Source organism: Opisthocomus hoazin, chromosome 24, assembly GCF_030867145.1.
Source record: "Opisthocomus hoazin isolate bOpiHoa1 chromosome 24, bOpiHoa1.hap1, whole genome shotgun sequence".
Lineage (NCBI taxonomy): Eukaryota > Metazoa > Chordata > Aves > Opisthocomiformes > Opisthocomidae > Opisthocomus > Opisthocomus hoazin.
Genome location: NC_134437.1, coordinates 1,492,956 through 1,510,197, shown reverse-complemented (window position 1 = coordinate 1,510,197; position 17,242 = coordinate 1,492,956). Strand labels below are relative to the sequence as shown.

Genomic DNA, 17,242 nt, shown 5'->3' with positions numbered 1-17,242 from the left:
GAAATAACTTGTGAGTTGTGACTTTGAAGAATCCTTTTTTTACCCCTCATACGCTGTCCTCTGGTGGCTAGATCATGATTCAGTATTGCACATGCGATATCACTTCACACTTTGCTTAAACCTCATACTTAGCTGCTTAAATATGTTGGTCTTGATTTCACTAAGCACTCAGTCTTAGTGATAACTTATGACAGTGAGGTTTATTTATGAATTATTTCCTGTTTGTTTTAGTAGCGTTACACTTACTGTCCTTGTAAATTTGATTATATCCCCTGATCCTTCACTTTCATGTGGATTAAGAGCAGTAGTTGACCTTCCTGATCTTGAGTACTTCCTCATGGCCCCTTGTGTTCATCTCTGATCTCCTCTACAATTATTCATTTTTTAAACAGTAAGGTGAATGCACATCCTTCTAGCATCTGTATTTTCTGGAGAGGTAGAAAATTAATTACTACTAGTGGCAAGTGTAATGTGAAAAGAAAGGAGGTAATGCATTGCTCTTAGCTCTTACGTATTCTTCCAAAAAGGCAGTTTAAGATGCTTCTGGAAAGCATATCTGTTAAGGACTCGGGTGGTGGTGCTAACAGAACTGCAGCTACAGTACTGCTGGCAGAAGCCTGCCAGATTTAATGAAGAGTCCCTTAACAAATAACAGTTGCACGTAGACACAAATCTTTACTACAGGCTTCTAGAACTTAAGCTAGGCAAGGACTTTGGCCATAAATAAAACACTTCTTTTTTTGTCTTAGTTTTGAACACAGGAAACAAAAGAATATATTACGTTTATATGAAGCAGCACAGGCCAGTCGTGTTTGACTTAAAAATGGCTCTTCAGTTTCCCTCCTTGACACCTGTGGGTGTCTGTTCTGTATGTAATCTTGTCCCTTCGGAGCAGTGGCTGACAAATTATATATCATCTCCTTTTCAAAATAGCAGCTGAATCATCTTCCCCCTTCAGAAGAAGGAAATTCTCTTACATCAGGTTTTTCTCCTCTCACGGTGAAAAGCGCACAATTGATAATCTCACTATCTTTTTTTTAAGCTGCTACCATTAAGTTATACCTTGCCTAGACAAATATGTAATAAATACTGTCGGTAGGGTTCAAGTCTAAATAAGCGCTACACTCCAAACCTGACAAACACCAAGCATTGTCTTAAGGAAAAAAGGTTATTGAATCTTGTGCTTACAGAGGCAGGATGTCAGTGGGGAGCAGCAGGTGTAATGTGTCACCAGAAAATTACAGGAGAATCAAAATTGTCTTAAAAGCTTAAAAGCTAAAGATCTTTCTTGGGTTTGACTGATAAGCTGGGTTTTGCCTAATGGAACCTTTCACGTCGCAGTTATTGTCCCCAGAAGAAAACAGTGATTGAATAAGAGAATTGCTTCTAACTGCCTTCTGCAAAAGGTGTTTGAGAACTGATTTGTCCTCCTCAAAAAGAACTGCTATTGCAGAATTTTTATGAGCGTACCAGGTTACCAGCAGCAACTATTGCCATTTAGGTATGGGAAGTGGGCCTGAGCAATCAAGCAGTTACAGAAGGGGCACTGAGCTTGTACAAGCTCTAGTCGCATTTGAAGAACAAAGAACCTGCCAGTAGATCCTAGCTGGGAGTCGCCACGGGTTTATGGATCACTTTTGTAGCATCTTTTTACTTGTAAAACAGTTGCACCAGATTTTATGGTTCAGGGATATGTTTTGACCGATATTCAGGTAGTACAATTCATGATAGTCTGTGGGAAGAGAGCTGTGCCTTCTCAAGGGTAAGTGGTCTGCAGAGAGGAGTGTACTAACTACTGTTTCTAAAAATTATTCCTTTAGTTATGATTGTGAAGTTTCATGCTGTTTAGTCTTAACAGTGCCAGGTCTGGTATCCATGCTGATGTATCGTGCTACTTTCTATCTGTCAATGTGGTATGGGTTGAACTGCAGATCACAAACTTCAATTAAAGTACCTAGGATGCAAAATAGCGTACCTGTTGTAATCTGGGTAGCACACTAATACGGACTTGGCCACACTGTCAGCTGTGTGAAGACAAGACCAGGCAGTGGTCAACCACTGGAAGAAGCAGAACACAACTTGGAGATGTGGAACTTCTGGAAATGGAGCGTTCTTGAAAATGTTTAGTGTGTTAGCTAACGTGACAAATCACTGTGTGCTGGTTTTGGGTAGAGGCACTGACTACTATGAGGGCCCTGTGTGTCAGGTGCTGTACAAATGCCAGTCAGGATAATTTTCTTTCCAGCCAACCTACAGAAAGGGAAAAAGACAAAGTGACCTGACCTTGGTTATCACATTCAGGTGAGTGGCGTGGCTAGGACTGGAAGTGATATCTGTCAGCACCTAGTCTGTTGTGCTGTCTACAAGACTACGCTTTTCCAGTTTGCTGAAGGATGGATAATGGTTTATTGTTATTTCCCCTCAAAAGCAATCACCTTGTCCTTGGTGTCTTTTGCAGTGCTTCTCTGAGCTGTCATTGTGCTACTTATCTGACTTTTGCTAATTTTTTAAAGATGACTTCTGCCACACTCGCAACAGTCATGGCTATGTAATGTTGTTCTCTTTAACCTTCATTGCTCTAAATTTCCTCTCTCCAAGAGTTTTGCTCGTTGTTTGTGCATGTGCAGGTGCCTGGCACTAAAAAGATGCCTGATGTATACTACTTACTATCTTCAGGTGAATATTTACCAGGACACTAGGGCCTAACGGTTAAAGGTAAAAGGGTTGTAACTGCGACTTTGCTTAAGAAGTCTCTGGTCCCTTTTTTAGTTATTAGGAAAGTTAACTTGCCTACTTGTTAAGCATTTGTCATGCTTGTTCTTTCACTACGCCTCTCATTCCTGTCTCACCAAACTGTTAGTTCAGGCTGCTCTGAGCCAGATGGAGTTAGTTGCTGTGCTATAATCTGCTTCTCTCTCCACATCTCTCAAACTAAGAACACACTTTGCCAACGCTTGTAACCTAGGGAAGAAAGGATCCCACAGGTTTGATGGAATGTTGGAAGCAGCACCACCAGCAGCCCTCCGCATGGCCTAACCCTATCTGGAGGGTGGCAGGAAGAGAATGTCCATCTCACTTGGGCTCACAGAGCCAAACGCTTAGATAAATGGATTGCTTTAGTGAAGTGTCCCCATCTGGGATCCAGACTGATCCCTGTGTGCCATTCTCTCAGCACAAACTAGCAAAACGTTCTGACCTTTATTGGGTAGAACTAGAACTATAGAATAGTTCAGTTGGAAGGGACCGCCAGCAATCATCTAGTCCAACTGCCTGACCACTTCAGGGCTGACCAAAAGTTAAAGCATGTTATTAAGGGAATTGTCCAAATGCCTCTGAAACACTGACAGGCTTGGGGCATCGACCACCTCTCTAGGGAGCCTTTTCCAGCATTTGACTGCTCTCTTGGTAAAGAACTGCTTGCTAATGTCCAGTCCAAACCTCCTCTGATGCAGCATTGAACCATTCCCAAGCATCCTATCACTGGATCCCAGGGAGAAGAAGTCAGCACCTCTGTCTCCAGGTCCCCTCCTCAGGAAGCTATAGAGAGCCATGAGGTCACCCCTCAGCCTCCTTTTCTCCAAACCAGACAAACCCACAGTCCTCAGCTGCTCCTTACGGAATGCGTCTTCCAGCCCTGTCACCAGCTCTGTTGCCCTCCTGGATGCATTCAAGGACCTTCACATCCTTATATCCTTGTAAAATGGTGGGGCCCGGAACTGCACACAGTACTCAAGGTAGCATTTTAACTCCAGAGATAGAGCTGCCTTGCATAGGCAACCTCTCATGTTTGCAATCATGTTGTCCATCTTTGCCATGCACGTGATCACACTCTCTTCTTTTGTTAAAAATCAGTTGATTCCAATTGGTGCAGGCTGCTTTTTTTTTTTTTTTTTTGGAACAGGTTATTGATGGCTGTCTGGCCTAAGCTCTTATAAAGTAACACAACACTCTGCCCTTCCAGAACAAACACAGCGAATGCCGATTGCTAAGAGGCAGCAGTGACTCCTTACTGAGCTGCTTGCTTTCTGAATACATTGTTACTGGGGTGACTCAGGAGCTGCTTTGCAAGATGCAGGAAAAATTCCCCATCTTTATTCTGATTGGAGCTGGACTATTGGATTTATCTGGTGAGTGATGTGTTTTGTTCTAATTTCAATTGCCATCTTTCTGCCTTCTTTTCCTGTCATATCAGTGAGCAGAAAAACTGTGCTAAATATTGTGCCGTCGTCTCAGGTATGTGACAACAATGAGATGCCAGGGCAACTTCTCTCTGTTTGTGCAGCTGTGCTGTAAGGCTCAAGAGTTGGTTTAAATGGTTTCCCCTGTGGGAGTATTAGTGGCCCCAAAGCAGGACACAGCTGTGCAATTTACTCGAGCTTGGAGACAAGCCCATTACCCAAAGAATATATTGTCCCCTTTAGGTGGGGGAAAGCAAAGGAAAAAGAGTCACTTCTCACAGAGTGGGTCCACAGCAGAACTGAGGATCAAATTCATGTCTGCTGAAGCCTCGTTCAGAATATACTCTTCCGGGCACCACTGTATGTCACGTTAACCATGGGCTCCCCTCTTCACCATGCAGTAACACCATTGTTCTGTATTTTCCTTCAGAAGAGCTGTCCTGCCAAATATTTCTGACAGCATGAAATCAACGATGAGTTTGTGATTCTGTCATCCTTCAAACAAAATCCTAGGGATGCTGTCACTTATCGCAGGGAACCAGTCAGTCTTTGCTTTCTACCTCTTATTGTGTGCCTGTGAGCATACCCTGCAAGTGTACATAAAATTAACTTGGCTAATGAGAGCAATCTTGTGTCTTCAGGCAGACTGTTCTCTTCGGTAGAGATAAGCTTGGGGGGCTGGTGTCAAAAAATTTTCCACCTAATTAGTAATTCTCTAATTTTGTGGGGTTTGTTTGTTATGTTTTTTTTTTTTAAATTACCTTGTCCCCCTGCAAGGTGTATTTGTGGAAATTTACACCCCTTGATTCAGTAATTGCTTGTCTTTACAGACAGATCGCTTGTGTTGCCTTGCTGAGTTGGGGCTAAACCGTGGGAGTTTCACTTGCTTATACAAAGCCACAATTCAAAGTATTTTATAGATTTAACGTACCAGTGTTAATCATCCATTAACTTCCATTTCTTTTGTAACAATATATCAGCTTTTTGGGTTCCCGTATATCGGCTTAACCTGCTCGCTGTGGACTGAAAGTAGTACTGGTTCTCCAAAGGACCACAGAGAAGTTGTAGTCTCCTCTTAAGGCGCTTTAGAGTGCCCTTGCCTTGCTTCATCCCCCTGCCAACCCCAGCGATTTCATCTGAAGCAAAACTGCTAAACCCCTGCTTTGCCTCTGTCAAGAGACACAGTTTTAAATGCATAATCACTTTTTGACTCGTAGGTACATGTATTTCCTGGCAGGTGCCTAAGGGAAAATGCTGAAAGTTTTTGGAGGAGATAGTACATGAATATTTTAGTCCATGGTTTGGAAAGCGTACTTGGGAACAATCAGTCTTCTGAATGTGAAGACAGAAAAAAAGTAAAATGTGTGGATGAAACAACAGCTTTTTAAACCATAGGTCTGGTTCTTTAAATGACAAAATGTCTGCTTTTGATTTGAAAAGTTAAAAGTAGGGAAGTTACTATGTTCTGTCTGCTCTGTGTCACTTGCACAAAACAAACCACCTTTGTCCTACCTGGTCACCCAGTATGAATTGGGAAACTCATCACAGAACTGGGATGTTGGGGGGTGAAGAAGGGTTAAGGAGAGCCAGGTGAGTGAGTTCATTCATGTATGTATTAATCTTGCTCTGCTATTAAAGAGCTACCATCCTGTCCTCAGGCACCCTGAGGGTTTCATTCTCCCTGCATCTTTGGCGGTCACTTATACCCTTGTACAATAAAGATAAAGCGTTCCTCTCTGGCTAGTTAATGCTTTGCACCAGTATGGCAGGAGTATGAAGTGTCATACTTCATACGACGCTGAATATAAACAGCAGAGGATCAGATCTGTAATAGCTGGCTGTAAGAATGGCAGTGCCAGAGCTGCCCACCCTCCCTCCTGTATGGTTCTGAATGGAACCACTGGGCACTTAACTTGCTGCTTCCCGCTCACCCTGTTGCAAAGTGCTGCTGCAAGCTGTGAAAAGTTCATGTACAACTGAATAGGCAAAGGGCTTGTTTTCTGTTCATTAGGTGCCTTCAGGAATGAACATCATGTCAATGAAGTATTAGGCCTGAGCTTTCCTGGAGAAGCCCAATCAAGAACTGAGAGCAGCCCAGTGCCCAGCGAAGTGTTTTCCATTACGGAGGATAACTCAGATCAGGTGACCTTTAATTTTCAGAGTCCAGCAGTTGATCCTACCAATGAAATGACAGCTGACTTCATTCCTGTCCATACAGAGACCGCTGCAAAAAGAGCAGCCATGCTGCCTAAGGAGTTGGTTAGAAACTTGGGGATGCCTGGGCAGCAACCGCACGCAGAAGCAGCAGCTTTGAAACTCCAGGATGGGCACACACTTCCTAGCAGGCTCTTCAGTAGCAGAAGCGTCCTTGTCTTCGCACAGGGATCACAGGCTACCACACATCTGGAACAGCCAGACGGGTCACTGCAAGGAAAACTAGAAAATATTACTGAGGCTGGTTTCAATCCTAGCAGCTCTAGCGCTGGTCTGCCTGAGCCCTTTCTCAGTGGAGGGACACATCAAGACTCTCCTGAGTTTACAGCTGTCTCTTCCATTCCTGTTATCAAGCAGATGGAGGTGAGAAGCCCTAAAACAGCTCTTCTGACTTCAACAGTAAATTTTCATCCGCCAAGAAAAGAAATAGCAGTATCTCCGTTTCCCACTGAAGTCAGGATTGCTCTTGAAAGTGCAAGGGTGGATTGGTTACCAACAGGAATGCCTCCCACTAGCAAAAGGCCAAAAGACACAAATCCACAAGTCCAGCTTGACAGCAAAGCTGGTGTGACACCTGCATACCTGAAGAAGACTCAGAGTATGGATGTTAAAGTTACAACTTCTGCATTCCTACAAAAGCCAGCTTCAGGGGACCTTGATGCTGCCTATTCCAGAATGCCACAGACAAGTGCTATTCAGTTTTCCCCTGTTTTCTCTCTGAAGCAAGAAACCACAGGAAGTAAAGCCAGAAATTTGGCAACAGCTGTAATAAATGGTTCTGGACACCCAACCCATTTGCCTGCTCTTCAGACACTCCCGCAAGGTGATGTATGTTCTTCTTCACTATTGATGCATCTGGAAGCTCTAGTTCTTGATGGCTTGCTTGCATCTCCATTTCAAGGGCTCATTAGCGCAACTGATAGACAACAGTTCTTCTCTTTGTTCCAGACTCTCAATTGTACTAAACAACATGTTTCCCAAGAAACCAACAGGAGCTCTCAAGAAATCACAGTTCCAGTTTTGCGAAGAGATACTGATCATAAGACAATGACAAGTAAACCTGAAAAATCTAGATCCTCTGAGAGTCCGCAGGCTTCCGCTAATTCCTCCTCATTAAGCCAAGCATGGATTTCCACATTAAAACTTTCCCAAAGTACTGAAGAGCTTAAAGGAGTAACATCTGCACTCTTTACAGGCACGTCTACCTTTGAGAACGCAGCCCTTCAATCTGGAAGCACTTTTGCTTCTGTTCACTTAGGGCTTCAGCCACCAAGTACATCTTTTCCTACTTATGTTGGATTGCAGCTAATGGGCATGCCTGCCTCTGAGAAAGGACTTCACGTACCGACTTCATCCGTGTCTACTCGTTCTGGGTCTCGGGTTCAAGGCATTTCTGCCCATCCTGTATCTCAGGAAGCCTTCCCTATGATGCTGCAGATGACCACAGTGGAAGACCCCAGGAAAAAGAAGAGTCTCCCACAACAGATAGGTAAAAGTGGTTCACCTGCACTGACCCCGCAAGCCAGCCCCATCCCCTCTGGACTGCAAGGCAACAGGAACCAGAAAGTTCTGCTTCACAGCTTTGCACCTTCAGCCTCCCAGCTCCAGCAAGCTGGCAGCCTGGCAGCTTTTACTTCAAAATTGCCCTTGCTCCATGCACAGGGAAGCCAGTCCAGTTCAACAACAACACATCCTGAAACGGTGGTGCCCAGTGTTTCTGCTGAGGTCCCAGCATATCTGGCACGAGTACTAGTGCAGCAGTTTGGTATGTCGCCTAGTGCATCTGCCAAAAATCTCAGTGCTTTTAGAGGTGATCAGCTTACAATATTACCATCATCCCCATACTTGACTTTTCTGCTTAAAAGTACGAATGGCATGATATGCCTGCAGCCCATGCAAGATTCCCCTCTACCTACAAAATTCCCAAATACCAGTGTTGGGGGTCTGGTTTCTGTTCAGCAAATCCTGGCAGCATCAAATTCTTCAGCTCTGGACCCAGCAAACTTACAAAATCTGAGTCCTAGCTTAATTCTAGTTAAGCCTGTATTTATCCTTTTGCCCACTGACAGACAAGATTTACAGATTGTGCCCTCTCCTGAAGGTGAAGATGACCACAAAACTGCCCTCTTGTTCACAAACAAGCAAGATCTGAATTTGGGTACCCCTGAAAGCAGCCATGATATTCCAATGAAAACTAGTTCCTCTTATCCCACTGGTAAGTCTCTGAGGCCTGAAACTACTCTTTCCACTGCATGTAACGAACAAGCAGAGAAAACAAAAGTAAATTCTCAGCCAGTGCTAATTAATCCTAATTATACAGCTATCACTACTTTGTTTCAAGCTGTTACCTCAGCATCAAATCATTTGCTGGACCCAGGGATGAGGACTAGCGCTGCAGCACAGGTCATGCATCTGCCCAGGCTGCCTGAAGAGATGCAGGTACCTGCTCCCAGTTCCCAGGAGGCCAAGGCAACTGGTTTGCTTGTACTGAACAGTATGTTAGCAGAGCCTTTCACCTCCACTAGGCCACCATTAGTGGTGTCTGCACAGCAGAGCCCCCTCATTTCCCCCGAAGTACTTTTCACTGCTGAAAAGCCACATTCTTCTGCTGTAATTCCTTTGCTGTCAGCAAAGGGACTCCCTGATTTTCAAATGCCTGCCCAGCCTCCGTTTACTGTCACAGGGGCTGTAGATCAAGTTCAGCACAGGAAGAAACTAACGCTGCAAACTACAAGCCATCACCAAGGCTTAGCGACCGCACCTTCCTCTGTCCGTGCACAATGCACAGAGTGTTTGGCCTTGCACTGGGCTAGAACCGTAAAGTACCCCCGAAAGATGTTCACAAGCAGCATGCCTTTGCAGTCCACATCACAAAGTCTCCTAAGCACTGAGTCACTTCAAAGGCTGCCATCACAAATTCAGTTTGTACCCAGCACATCATCAGCTTTCTCAGTGCTTCCAGCTGGAAACAGTCACAAAGATTCAAGGGTGGGCAGCATGGCCTGTTCAGGAGGGGTCACCGTGCATGCTAAAGCAGCAGAAACCCGCACTGATTCTACAAAACCTGATCTTACTAAACATTTGGAATTTACTCCCATTGTGCCGAAGCCCTTTATAATGACAGAGACACCACTGATAGGACCCGCGCATGTTCCATTTTCAACAAAGGTCCAAATGAAATCGACAGGTTCTGGGAAACTACTGGCTACAATTAGCCACTCAAGGATGTACACCAACTCTCCTGCAAGCCCTGCTTCACCTACATCTACACGTGTTCCCCTGCTATCAGCCATGAAACGTGACCAAATCCATCGAGCCCCTGCTAAGCTGTTCTCACAGGCCAACACAGGAGAAACCACAAAGCCAAATGAAATCAGTACAAGAGCAAGAAAAATAAGAAGCCGTAAATTCTTAGGAACAAGTGTGTCTCTGTCAGCCATGTTTAACACAAGGACACAGCAACCACCCCCAGCAGTTCTGGGGAATAAGATTTTTTTAACTCCGGCACAACCATCTGTGTCTGCAGGATCTATTATCACTCTGGAGAGACAGCCTAAATTGGCACAAACCACATCACAGTCTTCATTAGCAATAACATCTCTCTCGGCAGTTAAGAATTATTATGTCACTACTTCGCTTACAAACAAAACCACGTTTCTCCTGCCAATATCAACTATCCGATCTGATCCAAACATGGCACTGCCTACAATTGTCAGAGTGAACAAACCAACTGCGGTTGCCACATCAGCGGGGAAGAGTGAGGACATGTTAGTGAAGGGTGATGCAGCTACCACTAGCCAGCTGCCCGCTCAGGCACCTGTGTCTTCACCACATCAGGCATCAGCGGGAAGCCCTTTGGAGAAGGTATCACTGGAAGATAACATTGAACATGAGACTGGCCCTTCCAGCCCTGACACCGTTATGCATGCCACCAGGCCATCTGCAACAAAAGCATTTTCTGTCTCAGCTAACAGGCTTGTAAGTAAGGTTACTAATCAGTCAGCTGTCTTCAATAAAGCAGCTGTCAATGATACTGAGATACTTCTAGCCAGAGACCTAATCCAGTTCCTTCCAACCCTAGAGAGCCCCTCGTATTCTTTGCGGAGTCTGGTGGCACTTACGCCACAGGGGAGTTCCTTGCTGGGTGTTGCAAACACTGGACAATCTGAGAGGCTGTTCTTGAACACAGAGGCAGAGGAGATGCTTAGAACAACCGAAGTAACAGAAGCAGCAGCTGAAGGCTTAGTAACTGTTCTAACACTGCTGGATTCAGAGCCCAGTGCCCTGCTGAGTGAATCACATCAGAGGAGGATTTTGCAGTCAGATGCTGCCATTCTGCACAGGTAATTATCTCAGTGTAATTGCTGTTGCATATTTATGCTGTGTGATTTAAGGACAAGGGGTTAATATCCAAATTGCTCCAGGGGCCTGGTAGCATGGGTATGCTGTGTTGTGATTTTAAAAACGCCTGGTTTGTTCAGCAATCACACCACATTAAAAAAAAAAGGGGGGGTGTGTCTTTTCACATTTTGGATACGAATACCGTCCTTCAGACTTAGTTTTCTTTTTCACAATAGCCTTCGACTCCACCTCTCTTCCCCCCAAAAATCTGCGTGCAGTTCTGCAAGTGGGAACATTTGATATTGCTCAAGTGACCGAATGACTAGCAAAGAAGGTAGATATTCCCACACAGTAAACCGCTTCCAAGTTCCCCTCAGTTCAAATGATTTGACTGTGCAGAGAGGCGGGGGGTGGTTCTGATCATGGGGGACTCTGTCATGCCAGGATCTACATGTTCATTTGTTTCAGCTTGTTCTTTGGTTTCACTGAGGAAACTCACCCTAATGCTGTTTTATTCCTAACAGGCTGTGGAGCCTTGGAGCCTAGCTGGGCCTCAGGTTTTTTTTTTTTTCTTCTTTCCCTAAAGCCTTGCAGTTGTGAGTGATGATGTCTGCGGCTCCGGTAACTACACTGTGCAGATGAGCCTGCGCCCTGCTGTAGAAGCCAGCCCTGAGGTCGAAGGCTCAGCGCCTTCCCAGGAGACTTTCCTGGCTTTAATTGCTGTGCAGAGCAACAGCAGCCAACCCATGCTCCAGATCCGGTCGTGTTGCGTGACGCCTTCTGCCAGTCCAGGGGGACCAGGCGCGGTGTGCTGCATGTTCCGCAGGTCAGACATGGAGCTGCAGGGATGGGCATAGCTTCAGACAGCTCTTTGGGCCCGGGCTGGGAATGGGCTGATCCTTAGAGGACCCTCTCTTGTATCCCGTGGCTGCAGTCTGCTCTCTTTGGAGTTCAGAGTAAGCTCAGAGCAGTGAGAACGAGTCCGAGAGTGCTCTGGTCCCTGAGCTGTCTTATAGTTAATGCTGAGGGCTTGAGAAGACAAAGAACCCTCAGGGAAAACATCTCCCTTCACCCTTTGATTTATGCAAATAAGCAGTTCCTCTTTTCCACACCGTGCTGTCACAGATGTCAGGTTTACAGCATCCTCCTGCACTTCCTGCTAGGGGTTGGCACAGCCTAGGAGCAGAGCAGCCCAAGGATGGGAGCCAGGCTTCTCCACAGGCCTCCATTTCCCTATCAGCATCTTCTTGCCCAGCCTGTCTGGGTTGAGCACAGGGAAATTGGAGGGTTCATTAGCTGATGTTTGTAACACCACTGGGGCATGAAATGAGCGTTAGAAGTGCTACACGTTATTGTCGTCAGTAAAAGAGCTTTCTGATTTGCCCATATCAGCTATAGCGGGAGATCACCTCTGCAGTGCTTCCAAGTTTATCTAGATCAGGGAATGATTATCGCATTGTAGCAGCCATTTTAATGGCTGTAGCAGAATCAGCCTCCAAGAAAAAATTCTGCTGCTGCTCTAGGGCTGTGGCCTCCACAGCAGGGACAGGTAGAGCCTGAGACACTGACTTTTTGTGGATTTTTGTTTGACTCTGTGGTTGCAGGTACCTAGCTTGGAATTTGCACAGACCTGTGTCGGCAGATCCCCCTCTCCCCTGCCTTTAGTCAGGAAGAGCTGGGATTTGAAACTGTTTGCTGTTTGTCCTTGCCAGGTTGCCATTTGAATGCAGACACATCCAGTTACTGCAGAGCAGCAAGTCCCGAGCTGCTAGCTTCACCATCCAGCTCTTCCAGATGCTGAATCATTCAGTGGCCTATTTGCACTGCGAGCTTCATGTCTGTCTGCATGGGAAAGCAGGGTGTGAACAGGTACATGGGACGGGTCCGCTCTCACTGGTCTGAAGAACTTTTGGAAAGATTTGGGGCTTCCAGCAAGAACAGATAATCCAGTAAAGGATCTTGATAGTAGATTATAGAGCTCGACCTTCTTCCAGCTCATACAGTTTGTTCTTAATCGCCCGCATACTCTGTGTCTCCTAAAGCCCTAACTGAATTTCGACTCTCAGTTAAACTAACTGAGTTCACAGTGCTTTATTTTCACTTTACGACCAGAAACAATTTACCATTGCTTTGTGTAATCAACATAAGAAACATATCAAGAAATAAGCAAGCAGCAACCTTGCAGGAGAATCACAAGAAACAGGCTCTGCAGAGCTATATGATTTTGTGTCGTAGAATTACATGAAAGGGCTGAAATCTATCTCTACATTCGGTTGGGTCCTGTAACGAAGTCACCACAGCAGGATCATCCCATAGCTGGTCAATCCCTTTGTTAAAAGCCTGGAAGATGCGTTCACAATATGAAAGTATGCTTTCAAGTGATTTTCTTATGTCTTTCCCAGGACTGCTTTGAAAGTGTGGAGCTGCTCCTCCAGCCAAGCGACAGGAACAGCTATGGAAACCTGCACAAGCTGATCTCATTAGGCCCAATTCTGAGAATGAAGAACAGGTTTCTGTCTAAACCTATGGAAGGTGGGTCTCCTGTTTTTTCTTCTCTGTCCCTCTCTTGCAGAAGTTTCTGTTTGACTTTTCCAGCTGTAAGGAAGACAGTACACTTTTAACAACTTTCTTGAAAGCCATCTGGTACGACTAGATTATATCCCAACAATTCCTCATCTTTGGTTTGGCCTTCCTAAATCCCAAACATGGTGGTTAATCAGTATCACTTCTAATAGATTTTCAGACAGGAGACATTGACAAATGTATGCTCTACAGGAAGTGAAGCTTTAGAAGGAGGAGAGGGGAGAAAAATATGGCAGAATATCCTCTAGCTGAAAAGTATTTTCCTACATGTTGCAGTATTTTGGTGAAACACGTTGGCTAAGGATGAGGAATGTCATTAAAATAATTGTGAGACATCCACTAATCATTCCTTTCAGGTGTCTGAGTTTTAGGTGAGGTGAGATGGGCGGAATCTGGGTATATGCTTTTAAATATTTTTTTTCTGTTAGCCTTGCAGCTTTTAGAATGAAAGAGGAATGCAGTCTGTTTTTTATACTGAGCTTAGGGAAGATTCCCCATATTTAGAGGTAGTTGCCTGGTAGAGCAGGAAAACACCACCCACAGGTAACTGGACAAAAATCTGACTTAGGAACGTTAGGTGCAGAATGAGGCTGGTCATCAGTCAGGAGTGTGTTCTTCTTGCTTTCTGTTCATAGGTGAAATACAGCAGCTGGTTAAAATGTTAGTTAGATGTTGTCCAGCTGTTAGAAAGGAGTGATGCTGAACCTGGCACATCATGAGCATGAGAGACTTCTGAAGTCCATGGGCACCATCTCTGAGAGTCATCTAGCTTCTTGTGTCTTCACTTACTTATGCAAAGAATATTTACTGCTGGGGTCTTATGGCACTGCCCATTCAGACGACTCTATGGAAAGAAACTTAACCATACTTGCATGGCAAGCTATAAAGACGAAAGGGAGTTTAACCTCCTCTTTCTACTCCCTCCCTCTCTTAAAGCTGTTCGCCGCTTGATTACTTCTGTCTTTATTTCCAGGTCCTGATTCTGCCATGCTGGTACCCATTCTGCTGGGATCCCTTACTGGCTTTGCCATCTTGGGCAGTGCTTTGATAAGCCTGTGGCTGCATCACAGACAGAAAAACAAAAACATACGCTATCCACAACTTGGAGAAATCCATGGCCTGTAAACTACGAAAGGCTGACTGGTCCTGCAGATCCCACGCCACTGCTACAATGATCGGAAAAGCAATTGATTTTGCTTTGCGCACTGTATTGCTTTCATAGAGCTTCTGCAGACCCAGGGAGCATGATATCCAATCTCCACTTAAAGCACCTCTCTCCTTCCTTTTTTTCCTTCTGCTTGAGAGAGTCCACAAATGGCAGAGTAGAGAAAGAATTGTAGTAGTGGTCCAGCCATAAGGGAGAGCAGAGCTTAAAACGCAGTGAGTGCAAGCACCAGCACACAGTTTGTTCACAGCATTGGGAAAGCAGACAGGAAATCAGGGCGCAGAACAGCCACATAAAACAAAGCATTATAGACTAGATCTGTGCCATCAAGGACAATGGATTGCTAGGAGAAATGATGAAACCCAAGTTTATTGATTGGGGTTGGGGACAGGACCCGAGAGTTCCAGAAATCCAGCCACTCAGCTTTACAGCTTTTCTCACACCTGAGGAGCGGAGTCCCTTTATCCTTTTGCTTTACTCATGTTACTGTTTTCTCACTTCCAATGGAAGCAAGTTCCCACTAACTGCCTGTTGGTAAAATCCACATAGTGGGAGAAAGTTAAGAACGCAAAAACTTTGTCTGTAAGCCTTAATTTGAGAGCACATGGAAAGAGCTCGCCACATTCAACTTACAGGTCCAGCTTCTTTATCATTGTGGCGAGAATGCTGGCAGGAAAGAGGCCGTTGCCAGAGCAGCTTGTGTCAAATGCAACGGAGAAGTAGCTTGCGCTTCCACCTGGATCAGGCTTCCTCCAAGAATTTCTTCACATCTGATAGGTAGCTAAAAGTTCCAGGTCAAGACTCGGTGACAATTACCCTTCAGAAATACTAATTGTTATCTGTATTGCAGCAGCGCTAAGGAAAGCAGTGCCATGTTGTATTTGTCACTGACTTAGCTACAGCGATAGTCCCTGTGCTAAGTCATTAAAGACATAAGTGCGCAAGACCCAAATGAGTGTCATTAAACCCTTTTTACAGCTGGGGAGTCAAGGCATAAAGCAACCAAAAACACTCATGCATCGATACTCTGATACAGCCCAGAAAGGGTTCAGCTCTCATGTGCCCCTTTAGCCAAAGAGCTGAAGTAAGTTTATAAACAGGGTCTCTGAGGCTGACAGGGCAGGTTCTTTACAAAATAGCAGTGAAAGGAATGCAACGTAAAAGCTGTACTCCTTTTGGCACCAAAATGCTCCCGAAATGCAGTCACATTTGAAGCACAGCAGCTTCTTAGAAACACAGATACAAGCGCTGTGTGGTTTGGAAGGAGTCTGGCGAGGTGGCCAGGGGCAGCAAGGGGCAGAGTGGGGTGCCCCACCCACTCTGTGGGACACCACAGCTGGCACGATGGGGCACAGCTGCAGGGAGAGAGGGGGGCAGCAGCCTCCTTGCAGCGAGGCATCGGCAATTGCCTTGGCACTGTGAGTTGGCAGCCATCTCTGGGGGCAGGATGGGAACCATCTTCAAGGGGGTCGGCAACAGCCTTTTTGGGGAGAGCAACTGAGCATCTCAGGGAAGGGGTGTCCAGCATTCATCTTGTGGGGGTGAGGCACACAAGCATCTCAGGGTGAGGGGGTTCAGCGTCATTGGGGCGGGGGTAATCCACAGCCACCCCAGGGGCTGGTCAGCAGCAGCATTTTGCCCTCTTTTTTTCAGTGAGTAAACCTGATAGAGCGCTATGCAAACTGCTGTGATGTGGCTTTCTACCACTTTGCAGAGGTTTTGTTGGCACTGCAAAGCTTTTGAGTGTCCTACCAGAATTTTTCTTACTATCTGGCTTTCCTTGCAGCTCTGCAGCGGATGGGGTGGGACACCTTGCCAGCCGAGGACAGAGCAGCACAACTGCTGGCACACGGTTGGCTATGGCAGCAAGAGCCAGGTTTGTCTTGAGTGATGTTCATTCTTTCGATCCAGAGACTGTCCCGGGGTCTCAATGTACAGTAACTGCCATGTGGCTTTTCAAGAGTTTTTCTCTCTATCCACCTTCCTACGTGCATGATGTCAGCTTTTGGGTTCCTGATGGGGAACAATTTGATGAAGTTGCTTTTCACACCATTGCTAGGCAGGTGTCGGGTGAAACGGTCGTATGCATCCGGTTAATCGACAGTTTCCAGCAGTCAGAGAGCGGGCGGAAGAGCCTCTGCTACAGGCTGACCTTTCAGTGCTGTGACAAGGCCCTGAGCTGCCGGGAGGTGGCAGAGATGCAGCTGCTCTTTCGGAAGGAAATAACCCAACGCTTGCCTGTGACTCTGCGGTAGGGCGTTGTATGTTGCTTTCAGGTGCTTGAGCGGCATCTGCGCTTGCTGCCGACCTGGAAAACGTGGCCTACATCTTGCACCTAACGCTATGTGTTATTGCAGTGCCTCTTACAAAGGCACTGTGGACTTGGAGTACCTGCACGCGTTCTGAATGTGGAAATTCCTCTTAATGAACACCAAGCACCTTCCTGTTCTGTCTGTGTGTAATGAAACCTCGCTTAAAACAGTGGAGCTTTTCTTTGCTCGGGTTCTGTGAGGTCCTTGCTGATGCAAATTCATTTTTCCTGTTCTTGTTTGTGTTTGCCCAGTGCCTTGTACTGGTGGCGATGGGATGGAGTATGCTGAGAGAGGGAGGATCTTACTATTGCCCGAGGGTTGGGTAGTGTGAGCACTGAAAACTCCGTGCGGGTGCTCAGTCCCTGTGGGAGGACGGTGTGCGCTGGGCTGCCAGTGCCGCGGGTGCACCCGGTGGGGCCCGGCCACAAGCACCAGCAGAGCGTTTCCCG

The 17,242-nt window shown here is 45.9% G+C and overlaps 1 protein-coding gene across 3 annotated transcripts; it reads left to right on the top strand.

Annotated features, from left to right (window-relative positions):
• Positions 1-3,919: 3,919 nt before the first annotated feature.
• On the top strand, positions 3,920-16,000 carry LOC142364070 (uncharacterized). Of its 3 annotated transcripts, XM_075442459.1 has the most exons (7): positions 3,920-4,127; positions 6,190-6,320; positions 6,397-10,735; positions 11,320-11,559; positions 12,446-12,602; positions 13,136-13,265; positions 14,290-16,000. In XM_075442459.1, the coding sequence occupies exons 3-7, from the start codon at positions 6,420-6,422 to the stop codon at positions 14,439-14,441; spliced, it is 4,995 nt and encodes a 1,664-aa protein (XP_075298574.1). In that variant the 5' UTR covers positions 3,920-4,127; positions 6,190-6,320; positions 6,397-6,419; the 3' UTR covers positions 14,442-16,000. The 3 variants fall into 3 exon arrangements, with proteins under 3 accessions (XP_075298574.1, XP_075298575.1, XP_075298577.1); XM_075442460.1 differs by lacking the exon at positions 11,320-11,559; XM_075442462.1 differs by lacking the exons at positions 11,320-11,559; positions 12,446-12,602; positions 13,136-13,265; positions 14,290-16,000 and having other exon boundaries at positions 6,397-10,370; positions 10,474-10,664.
• Positions 16,001-17,242: the final 1,242 nt, after the last annotated feature.

What these genes read in the sequence shown, in the direction of transcription:
- LOC142364070 (XM_075442459.1), top strand. Translation starts at nt 6,420, where the DNA reads ATGCTGCCTAAGGAGTTGGTTAGAAACTTGGGGATGCCTGGGCAGCAA. An exon ending in GGAAAGCAGGGTGTGAACAG is followed by an intron (nt 12,603 to 13,135) that starts GTACATGGGACG and finishes TGTCTTTCCCAG; the next exon opens with GACTGCTTTGAAAGTGTGGA. An exon ending in TCTGTCTAAACCTATGGAAG is followed by an intron (nt 13,266 to 14,289) that starts GTGGGTCTCCTG and finishes CTTTATTTCCAG; the next exon opens with GTCCTGATTCTGCCATGCTG.